Here is a 12,587-nt window from a genome sequence, read left to right on the forward strand (position 1 = left end):
AAAAATGTATCCATCCCTGTATAAAGGTATTGGCATGTTTGATTAAAGGGGAGAATCTATGATGTATCTTTGTCATTTGTGTTCTGAGAAGATACTAAATAGAGCCCAGTGTAGAGAGGTCATGCATTCATACTCACACATAAAACTAAGCATATTACTCTTCTTTTACTTGTTGACGGCATTAATGTAATTCATTAGTGTTGAAACAGTCACTAAATTGTGACTTTTAATTAATACTTCGCTGAAGTCTGCAACGGTCCTTCATCCCTCATTTATTCAAAATCAGGATATTAAAAGTAATTAGGGTTCCCGACAGATCCAGTCCACAGTGTGCTCTCTCACACACACACACACACACACACACACACACACACACACACACACACACACACACACACACACACACACACACACACACAGAGTTTCCTGTGTCATTACAAGGGTAAGTTGAAGTAACTTTGTTGAATGACGCAAAGTCAAAAAAGAGACAGGATGGGGAAGAGTCCTGCTCAGAGGAGCCATGTGGTGTTTTATACAATCTGGTTGAACATAGAGTGAGAACATCCCAGTTGATAAGTGGCAGATATGCCAGCATCAACATCAAAGCAGATGGATTATAGCCTGAACTCTCACGACTACGTTGAGTCACATCTGTGTCCCTCTGAGCGTGTGTGTGTGTTTATGTGTCTCTCAGAACCGGCGTTGTGCTCAGCGGCGGCGGCATCCTGCTCCGGTGTCCTTCCCAGCCACAGACCCTCTACAGTTCCCTGTCAACCTCCTCTCTTATGGTGGAGAAATGTGGGCTGACACAACACAGTTTTAACAATGCCCAGCTGGCAGGTTTTGTTATGCAAGCAAATTTCATTTCTTTTTTTTTTTTTGTATCAGTGCACATTGAGGATTAATCCTCCCCAAAACACGCTAACACAGCTATTAAGGGTTTACAGGGCCGTGCAATGTATTTCTGGGCCTTTTCCGTTCTTTAATTCTCAAGTACCGTTCAAGTTTTTTTTCTCTTTTTTGAAGATTTGCTGTGTTCAAGGCAAGCAAGCAGCAGGTATCTTACTATATAAGCTGATATCTAACTAGATACACAAACTCTGGACTTCAGAATATTAAAACTATTGACTTTTCAGGGCAGGAAAGTCTTGTAAAAGAGAAAATACTGATTTCATGTATAATGAATAAAAAAAAAAAAAGTTTGAAATGGCTACTGTGATTGCTCACATCTCCTCCCTCAGACCAAAAACATACATTTGTGGTTGAGTGTAGAATTTAACTTGGTGGTTATCTATCTGTTTGCCCTGTGATGGACAGGCGGCCTGTTTGTGATGCATCGGGGTTAAGTAAAGAGATATAAGGGCATCAATAAAGTATTAAATTGTGAAGAAAACAGAATAGAAGATGAATTGATGGCCATAAAAACACATAGAAGTCATCAAATGCAAACTGAGATCAAAATGATCAAAGCAAAATGCCTCAAAATGTAAGAGGTCCGTTCCTATTTGCGTCAACGAGATATCGTTCTGGTAAATTACTGTTTTATATAGTTTGTTAATTTATTGATGGGATGATATTTACGTCTGTTGTGATCCTCCCTGCCACGTGGTGGCGCTGTCGGCCGTGAACGCCCCCTCAGCATCAGGTAGTCGTCACCGGAAGTACATCATGACAACAATGGCGCCTGCTGCTGTTGTTTGTGCTGAAATTGACTCCTTTAACTTCTAATAAACATTCACTCCGGTGAGTTATGGAGTAGTTAACCACTGTAGCACTTTGAATACATACTTAGGTGTCGCCAGCATGGCGGGGCCTCTGCTGGAGTTTGAGACGGAGATGTTTCTAAGCCTGTTTGGCAGCGACGGGCTGCTGGTGGCGGCTGAGGGGATGGGCATAGACCGCATCCTGCTGCAGTTCATGAGGGTTTACTCCGAGGAGGGCAGCCTGGTCCTCCTGCTCAACACAACCCCACCTGAGCAGGTGAGTTCAGCCAGCTAACACTGCCGCTGCAGTGAGCCGCTGTGTGCTAAAGAGGAGGCTAATGGAGAATACAATAGATGCAAGTAGGGTGGAGTGGTTTACAGTTTTCCAAACCATCTACCAAGACCGGGTTAATGCAAAGACTAAGGAGCTGAGATCGAGTCAAGATTAAGACCAGAGCATCCCAAGACAAATCTTAAAAGGGACCAAGACCAAGTTCTTAGAAAAGGATCGGTCTGAAGTGCTACAACTAGTACCATGGAGAGATCACCAGCCCATCACAGGACAGACGCAGACAGTCACACACTGCCGTCAAGTGAGCCGGCGTTCGCTGAAGCAGCGTCAACTGAGCCCGCACTTGTTTCTTGCTGCGCTTTTTGTAGCGTCTTTTTGGTAAAGCACAAGGGAGTGTACGGCCGCAATGCTGAAAGGGAACCCTTCAAAATAAAAGCCCAAGAAGCAGCGATAGACAGATAGAGAGGTAGAAGGGATGGATGGATGAATGGATGGTCGGATGGATGGATCAGTGAAAATAAACCCTTCAACCCTTGTTTTCAATGAAAATTAATGTCTTATAGGTTTACACCTTATTTCACTACAGTACAATACTAGACATGTTCCTTTATTACTACAAGCAATATGAAAGGAAATTACTGTAGAAATTTGGAGTAAATTGCTGTTAAACTTGGATCTGACCATCGAATGTAATGGTCTCTTGCCTGTATTCAATTGGCCATAAAAATGAATTCCTGATAGGTTTACTCCTTATTTCACTACAGTACAATACTAGACATGTTCCTTTATTACTACAAGCAATATGAAAGGAAATTACTGTAGAAATTTGGAGTAAATTGCTGTTAAACTTGGATCTGACCATCGAATGTAATGGTCTCTCGCCTGTTTTCAATTAGCCATAAAACTTTATTCCTTATAGGTTTACTCCTTATTTCACTACAGTACAATACTAGACATGCTCCTTTATTACTACAAGCAATATGAAAGGAAATTACTGTAGAAATTTGGAGTAAATTGCTGTTAAACTTGGATCAAGCAATGACTAACAGCAATAGACACAAAACTAATCATAAGAGTGATACATACATGTCATTATCACACACACAGAAATATAAAAATAGGAAAAAGAAATGATGAATAAAAGAAATAGATACAATAAAAGGGGGGATCTGTCAGGGTGGATCGTGTGTTTATCTGAATATTCCATAAAGGGTCGCCAGAAAGTGAAAATCTCATCTTTTCCCATTTAATATAGGTCAGAACCTCATGAAGCCAACTATTATGCGTTGAGGGAAGGCATGTTTCCACTTAAATAAGATAAGACGTCTCGCTAGTAGCGTTGATGAGGCCATTACACGACATTTAGCTGCCGGCAAGCTCGATATAGAGAGGGGAGGGCATCCAAAAAGAACCGTGCATGGGTCCGGGTCAAGGTCCAGGTCAAGCACCACCGACAGTGTGTGAAAGACCTGATGCCAAAAACCGACAAGACTAGGACATGACCAAAACATATGCGTGTGATTAGCAGGTGATTGAATGAACCTGTTGCAACTGTCCCTGACAGAAGGGTAAATCTTGGCAAGTCTAGCATTAGTGTAGTACACTTGAAAGAGAACTTTGCATTGCAGTAGACCATGCCAAGCACAAATTGAAGAGTCAACACTGAACAACAAATGTCTACAGTAATTTCCTTTCATATTGCTTGTAGTAATAAATGAGCATGTCTAGTATTGTACTGAAGTGCATTAAAGAGTAAACCTATAAGGAATTCATTTTTATGGCCAATTGAATACAGGCAAGAGACCATTACTTTCGATGGTTAGATCCTATGTTTAACAGTAATTTACTCCAAATTTCTACAGTAATTTCCTTTCATATTGCTTGTAGTAATAAATGAACATGTCTAGTATTGTACTGTAGTGAAATTAGGAGCAAACCTATAAGGAATTCATTTTTATGGCCAATTGAATACAGGCAAGAGACCATTACTTTCGATGGTCAGATCCTATGATTAACAGCAATTTACTCCACATTTCTACAGTAATTCCCTTTCATATTGCTTGTAGTAATAAAGGAGCATGTCTAGTATTGTACTGTAGTGAAATAAGGAGTAAACCTATAAGGAATAAAGTTTTATGGCTAATTGAAAACAGGCGAGAGACCATTACTTTCGATGGTCAGATCCAAGTTTAACAGCAATTTACTCCAAATTTCTACAGTAATTTCCTTTCATATTGCTTGTAGTAATAAAGGAACATGTCTAGTATTGTACTGTAGTGAAATAAGGAGTAAACCTATAAGGAATAAAGTTTTATGGCCAATTGAATACAGGCAAGAGACCATTACTTTCGATGGTTAGATCCTATGTTTAACAGTAATTTACTCCAAATGTCTACAGTAATTTCCTTTCATATTGCTTGTAGTAATAAAGGAGCATATCTACTATTGTACTGAAGTGAAATTAGGTGTAAACCTATAAGGAATAAAGTTGTATGGCCAATTGAAAACAGGTGAGAGACCATTACTTTCGATCATCAGATCCAAGTTTAACAGTAATTTACTCCAGATTTCTACAGTGATTTCCTTTCATATTGCTTGTCGTAACAAATGAGCATGTCTTCTATTGTACTGATTCAGATTAGGTGTAAACCTATAAGGAATTCATTTTTATGGCCAATTAAAAACAAGGGTTAAAGGGTTTATTTTCACTTTTGTGTCTGTACAGATATTGCATTCGATCCATCCATCCGTCCGTCCAATTATTTTGTCTCTGTCTTTCGGTCTGTCTATCGCTGCTTCTTGGGCTTTTATTTTGAAGGGTTCCCTTTCAGCATTGCGGCCGCACGCTCGCTTGTGTTTTACCGTAAAGGCGCTTTTAAAAGAGCAGCAAGAAACAAGTGCGGGCTCAGTTGACGCTGTTTCAGCGAACGCCGGCTCACTTGACGGCAGTTGTCACACACACTTAACTTAATAGTTACATGTTTTCAGACTGTGGGAGGAAACTTGAATATCAGGAATAAACACATGTATGCACAGTGAGAACATGCAAATTCTACACCGAAAGACCCCCAACCCAACATGACTGCTTTCATCAAAGTTTGTTGAAAAGGTATCAAGTTTAAAATGACACACTTTTGAACTCACTGCAATATATTTCAGACAACATATCACATATTTTAGTGAGATGTTTCCTCTCTTCCTGAAAGTTTTTCTGTTTTTGTTGTTTCTTGCCTGTATTTTTTACTTTGGGTGCACTCACACATTCCAAAAAGGATAAACAAAGCTATTTATTCCACTGGGGCAAACCTATCTTCTTGTGGCAACTTCTGTAGCACGACAACCAGCTGGATGTTGGACAGAGGCATGTTGTTCCTGTCTGTTGTGGGATTCTAGCAGCTCAGCGGTCTTCGATCTTCTTTCCTCGCTGTTCTCTGTTCATGGAAAGCGTGATAAGCAAACGCTAAATACATGTTTTCTTCATGAAATACAAAGGTTGCTGTATTACCAATGTTTTCTTTGAACAAAATATCAGTGTGGAAAAGTATAGAATTGTTGTAACCTGTTTTTAATTCACGTTTTACCCATCGCCAGTTGAACATAGCTAAACTATTGATAATAAAAACATGAGTTTGATACCTGTCCTACAACGATACAATAAACACTGACAAAATCACTATGAACAAATATAGCATTGTTAGTTTGTCTTATGTCTCTCAATATTTAAACATTTCATTTCTTTCTGCTCATTCTTGTGACTCCAGTCAAGGTTTGCCTTTTCCCTATTTTTGCAGCTTATTGTCATTTATGTTTCTCTAAGATCAATTTTCATTTCTATCTGATCTTGTTATATGTTTTTGGCAATCTTATCTTTCTTTGTGTTTTTCTGGCATTGTTCAGTTGTTATTTATTTATTTGTTTGTTTGTTTGTTTACTTTTTCCAGCTATTTAATTGCCACTGTAGTTTGGTGTACTCAGCATCTTATCTGTAATTTTCTGTAAATTATGGGAATAATTGGACTGAAGGTTTGTGCCCCTGCAATGTATTTATAACTGCGTTTTGCTTGTTGACTGCAAAAAAAAAAAGCTCTTTTCACATGGTTAACTGTGTGACGCAATAAATGCTGACCTATTACATGTGTTTTAGAGAAACACTTTAACCTATCCGTGTGAAGTTATATTGAACCAAGCGAATTCACGGCTGCCTTGTCCTTCCCTCTCAGGAGTATTTCACAGAGCAGCTGCGGGTGGAGGGAGTGAGCCACCTTCCCCGGACAGTGACCAGTGACGTTCAGAGTGCTGAGCGTTACAACGTTTACACCGAGGGCGGGGTGCTGTTTGTCACCAGCAGAATCCTGGTGGTGGACTTCCTCACCGATCGCGTCCCCGCTCACCTCATTTCAGGTCAGAAAGCGGCTTTTCACACTGTTTAACACTACGTGCTGCCACTTTATCTACACTAGCTGGTTTGAGTTGGTTTAGTGAGATACTTTGCACAATATGGATGTTTGTTAATATACATCATATATAGTTTGCATGCTTGTTATCAAATGGGCATTAATGATTTCTGGCTATTTTTACGGTTGTAAAGTCGTATTATAATCAGATTTATAATTAGGAAAATGTATTTGTCCCGTTCTTTAATGTGCGATGTACGAATACTGAAAAAATTTATATTTTTAATTTTAAGGCAAATTTATTTCTATAACACCAATCAGACACCACCTGTGTTGGTGAGGACTCTGGATGAGCTGCAGCTGTTAAACAGATTTTTTTTTGTAATTTGATACTTGTAAACACACTTACAATAATCCAGGCTACTGAAAATTTATGCGTGAACAAGTTTCACTTCAAACTGGACTTCTTTATGTTTTTCACTTTATAAAATACTCATGTTTTGTAATGGCTGCTGGGATCTAAATGCAATATAAAGCAAAGCTTTTCATATATGAGTTAGGGGCTTTCAACTGTAAATCAATGCAAATTATTTATATATATATATATATATATATAGCCTATAAAGCTCTTTCAATAGTTTCTCTGAAACGAACACTACATTCTAATTTCAAAATGTGTCTGTAGGAAAAAAGAAAAAGATTGATACTATCGAAGATTAAAAAGAAAACTGTTCTAGGAAAAGGCCCCCAGGGAAGCCCCGCCCATATTTTGAAAAAAGATTTACGATTGACTGTTTTAGCTAGTTTACATTTTTGAAACCTTACCACTGTAATTTGGGTTCTTTACGTCTTTCCTTCCGCATCACGTAGGCATCCTGGTGTACCGTGCTCATAAAATCATCGAGTCCTGTCAGGAGGCCTTCATCCTTCGTCTGTTCAGACAGAAGAACAAGACGGGCTTCATCAAGGCCTTCACTGACAAAGCCACAGCGTTCTCTTCAGGCTTCTGTCAGGTGGAGCGAGTGATGAGAAACCTCTTTGTCAAGAAGCTCTACCTGTGGCCAAGGTACCGGAAACAGAGCACGGCAGACAGATTTTTCTCCTCATACTTGATTTTCGTCACATAGTTAACCGCACGCTTCCCTTTGCATTGGCACCATTCAACAGGTTCCAAGCATCGGTGAACTCGACACTGGAGACACATAAGCCTGAAGTGGTGGAGCTCCATGTGTCGTTAACGCCGGCCATGAGAGCTATTCAGAGTTCCATCCTGGACATTATGAGCGCCTGTCTGAAGGAGCTCAAACGGTACAACCCCACTCTGGAGGCCGAGGACCTCTCGCTGGAGAACACTCTGGGAAATGCTTTTGAAAAGGTGAGATAATGTAAAGCTTCCTACAATTTTAGGTGAGTGAGTTTGGGCGAAACTACCAGAGATGCCTGTGTATAGACAGTAGCTGACACTCGTACATATGTTACTCATCATCCATCTTCTATTATGAAGGAGCCAATTACAGGGGTAATTTAGAGTCCTCATGCACACCGACATCATGTAAACTCCATACAAAAGGATTCAAACCAGTAGTACCCTGGTGGTGAGCTGAGAATGCGAACCACTGCACCAGAGTGCAGGATATGTAACAGAGAACATGATCAACCAATAAATCCTGATTCACTTCAAATGTTTTTGCCCTCGTTGAAAAGTTTTAAGTGAAAATCGGTCATGCCTTTTTGATGACTGGTCTGCGTGTTTTGCTTTATTCCCAACCTAGACTATCCGTCACTACCTGGACCCGCTGTGGCATCAGCTGGGCGCCAAAACGAAAGCCCTGGTTCAAGATCTGAAAGTGCTGAGAGTTCTTCTGCTCTACCTCACCCAGTACGACTGCGTCACCTTCCTCAACCTGCTGGAGTCGCTGCGCTCCAGCCAGAAGATGTTTGGAGCCAATGCAGGTACAACCGATGCAGTAGCTGCACTTATTGATGACTCCCCTGAAGGGACTTTACTGATCAGTGTTTGATTACACATCAGGTTGGCTATTCTTGGACTCCAGCACCTCCATGTTTGTGAATGCCCGGAGCAGAGTGTACCGAACCCCCGAGAGCAAGAAGAAACTGAAAGTGGGAGCAGAAACGGAGAAACCCAAGCCGTCCTCCGCCTCGGGTAACCAAGAGCACGTGGCTGGCAACTTGTTGTCCCTCAGATCAGATATGCACGCAGCTCTATGTGCGTGCGTATCAATGCTGCAATGACTAAAGGCTCTGTCTGTATGTGTGTGGGTGTGGGTTTCAGAGGTGAAGCGGGAGCTGGTGCTGGAGAGGAGCCCGAAGTGGGAGGCTCTAACAGAGGTGCTGGAGGAGATCGAGAAGGAAAACAAGAGCTCTGAGCACGAACCAGGCAGGAGCCCAGTGCCGATGAAGCTATTTGATCGTCATCTCAATTGTGTTTTTAAATCCATGAAACTACTAATAGTTCAACATATTGAGAGAATTTTGTTGCTGACGCTCTTAAGATTCTGAGAGGTACCGTAGCTTTATTGAGGATTAAACTCACCCGTTTGTATAGCAAGTGATTAAATCCTCACACAGCCTAAACAAATCTGGCATTTCACAAGCAGAACCTCAGGGTGGGCTGTTTTTTGCTGCTTCACTGCATCATGTCGCTGCTTTGAGGATGTCCAGTATTTGACAGCCTGCCTGTAGAAACTGGGGCAAAGTGTCTCTCTGGATCTGGAGGATTGGGACTCGTGTGTCTTGTTTCATATAATAGAGCTCTCAGAGACACAAGAGAAGTGCAATTGGATGCGCTTCTTCTTTTAACTCGAGCATTTTGGGGTTTACTGCGTCACAAAGCTCACATTTCAGATTTTATCATGATTTTGATTTATGATTTAGTTCAGTGAATCTCGAACTTTTTACGTTGTGTGCCAGCTGAGAAAACGTAGAGTTCTCTGAGCACCACCTCCAAAATGAATAGAAGAGGGGAAACAAGCTAGAACATTAAAACTGCTCTTCTTAAAAGTTGTGACGATGCATATTTTAAACATGAATTTCATGTTTGATAAAACATTTTCTTAGTTTTATACCCCAACACTATTTTGATGACGTTAAATGTAGTCGATTATATTTAATTAAAGTATATATATACACAAGAGGAAGAGCTCATCACGATTTGAGAAATCAGCAAAAACATAAAAGAAACTGTCTAATCTAAAATTGACTTAAATCATTTAATATAGAACTTTTGGGGTTCAGTTCAGATTTGAAATAAGGACTGATATGTTGCAAACATACAGAACTCACAGCATTCAGTTCACCATTGTGAAGATAAACTGTGGTGACAGATCACTTTACATCCTCTGCACATCATGTCTGTGATAATCTGGATTATATATGATGATCAAACCCTCACACGCATGTGTTTTTCTAACTGGGCGACATGGCGCCCCGCAGGTCGCGTCTTGATCTGTGCCAGTGACGACCGGACTTGTGCCCAGCTGCATCAGTTCATCAAGCACGGCTCCGACTGGATGCTCAACCGACTGTACGCACGCACAGTCGGTAAGCGGGACCCTGCAGCAGCTGCCGCCTTCCAACTGGACTCCGACAAAAAGGGAAGAGGGTTCGTCAGAAAAAGAGACAAGGGGAAGCATCCTGCGTCGAAGAAAAGTAGCAAGACCTCAAAAAGCAAAAGCCGACCCTCTCTGACTCTGACCCAGATGGTGGGAAAGACTGAGGCGGCTGAATCCGCCATGATGGGCAGCAGCGGAGAGGAATTAACAGAGGAGGACGACGGCGAACAAGAGCAGGTGAAGTTAGATTTGTCATCGGACGCTTATTATGGAGTCCTGAAGGAGCCGATGACCGTCATCCACCCACTGAAAGGCTGCACTGACCCCCACAGCCTGACCCGGGTGCTTCACGAGGTGGAGCCCAGCTTTGTGGTGCTCTACGACGCCGAACTGAGTTTCGTGCGCCAGCTGGAGATCTACAAAGCAAACCGGCCAGGAAAGCCGCTCAGGGTGTATTTCCTCATCTATGGGGGCTCCACGGAAGAACAGAAGTACCTGACGGAGCTGTCGAAGGAGAAGAAAGCTTTTGAGCACCTCATCAGGTCAGTGCCGCTTCACTCTTTATAAATTTCTCGATGCGACCTGTCAACGTTTGGTGTGTTCAATGGGTGGCGCTTGTTTGGCTTTTAATTTTTAGGGAAAAGGCTACCATGGTGATCCCAGAGGAGAGGGAAGGGCGAGAAGACACAAACCTCGACCTTGCTCGAAATTTAGAGCCTGCCAATGCCACAACAAACACCCGCAAAGCAGGCATGTCCTCTTATTCCTGTGAAAGTAATGAAACATGAGTTCATGCTGCATGCTTCCTGCAGTACTTAGATTCTGTTTGTGGTTTGATGTCTGCAGGAGGCCAGGAGCAGTCCAATCAGCCGTCCAGAGTCATTGTGGACATGCGCGAGTTCCGCAGCGAGCTACCATCTCTGCTCCACCGCCGCGGTCTAGACATCGAGCCCGTCACCTTGGAGGTTGGAGACTACATCCTGACCCCAGAGACCTGCGTCGAGCGCAAGAGCGTGAGCGACCTGATTGGCTCGCTGCAGAGCGGCCGCCTCTACACCCAGTGTCTCTCTATGACCCGCTACTACAGGAAACCGGTGCTGCTCATTGAGTTCGACCCGGGAAAACCCTTCTCCCTCATGGCTCGCTCTGATTTTCGCCACGACATTTCCTCAAACGACATATCATCCAAACTCACGCTGCTCACGCTGCACTTCCCCCGGCTCCGGATACTCTGGTGTCCCTCCCCACACGCCACAGCCGACCTCTTCCTGGAGCTGAAGCAGGGTCGAGCGCAGCCCGATGCCGCCGCAGCTCAGGCGGTCACAGCCGAGTCGGACACTGTGGCCGAATCCACAGACCAGTACAACCCCGGGCCTTATGACTTCCTGTTGAAAATGCCCGGGGTCAACACAAAGAACTGCAGGGCTCTTGTTAAAAATGCGGACAGCCTGGCAGACATCGCCAAGCTCAGCCAGGACCGGCTCGCTGAGATTCTTGGGAATGTGAACAATGCAAAGTCGTTATATGAATTTCTGCATAACGTGGCTGACGTGCCTGCTCCAGCACAGAAAGCCAAACCGACGTGATGAGAGGAGAGGAACCACTCACATAAATACATTCTCTTATTTCAAGAAACAAAACAACCTGAACTATCAGCATTACAAGTTGTTTTTGTTTTTTTACATGTAAAATGTGTATTATATGTCCTGTGATAAACTTGCGATTCATCCAAAATCTTTTCCTGCCCCCACCCATAGCTGGGATTGGCACCAGCACCCTGCGACCCTGAACAGGAGTAAGTGGTATAGAAGATGGATGTGTGAGACATGGAATTTTGACAATTTTCTTAACTTGAAGAAAATATTTTTAACGCTCAGAATTAATAAAATGATTTAACCTTTTGGGTAAAATGCTCCATTATTTAAAAATAAAAGATGATCACAGCTTTTCTCAGCACATACACCTAATCAGAAAGGAAAGGACTCGCACTGAATCGCATAACTGTTTCAAACTCAGTTAGCATTGAGATAATGAACACAGGTGTCCGTGATATCTTTGTGGGAAGTTTTCATGGTTTCCTCTCACATTCAAAAAATGTGTTTGAGGGTAATTGGTGACTAGATTACCCCCGGGTGTGAACATGAGTATGACTGTTTGTCCTCAGACCTCTTATTCTCAGCTTTCATTTCTAAGGTCACATTGTCACTTAGTGGGGGGAGAAAAACACAAGAATTATGGCTTGATTTTATAGCTTTAAGTATATTTATACATTTTAAACATGAAACTTAGGTAAATGTGTAACACAAAGTACAAATAATGGGGAATAAATCCATTCGGTAGTTAATGATTTGATTTTCCTTTGGAGTTGGTGAAGACTACTGCTCCTCTCAGTGCATTGAGTTTAGAGTCATGTAATTGCACATGTTCTTGTGCATTGGCTTTCTAGGATCCAGAAACATCTCTACAGTCTAATAACATGCACGTGAATGTGCATGTTCAATAGGTCCCATAAGCGTGTGTGACTGTTTCTCTGTGTTGCTGAAATCAGAAAAAGAACGCATAGATGTGTCTCGGCTGCAGGTGTGTTGGTGTTTTCTGTCACTGTAATCAATAGATCCTGGCGGGG

The 12,587-nt window shown here is 42.2% G+C and overlaps 1 protein-coding gene across 1 annotated transcript; it reads left to right on the top strand.

Moving 5' to 3' along the window:
- Positions 1-1,654: 1,654 nt before the first annotated feature.
- ercc4 (excision repair cross-complementation group 4) lies at positions 1,655-11,867 on the top strand. The gene is made up of 10 exons (XM_080478449.1): positions 1,655-1,980; positions 6,216-6,396; positions 7,260-7,455; positions 7,557-7,764; positions 8,162-8,342; positions 8,422-8,553; positions 8,683-8,787; positions 9,843-10,503; positions 10,599-10,711; positions 10,808-11,867. Exons 1-10 carry the CDS (start codon positions 1,804-1,806, stop codon positions 11,545-11,547), a joined length of 2,694 nt encoding a protein of 897 aa, XP_080334575.1. The 5' UTR covers positions 1,655-1,803; the 3' UTR covers positions 11,548-11,867.
- Positions 11,868-12,587: the final 720 nt, after the last annotated feature.

Source organism: Lipophrys pholis (assembly GCF_963383615.2).
Source record: "Lipophrys pholis genome assembly, chromosome: 1".
Taxonomy (NCBI): Eukaryota; Metazoa; Chordata; class Actinopteri; order Blenniiformes; family Blenniidae; genus Lipophrys; species Lipophrys pholis.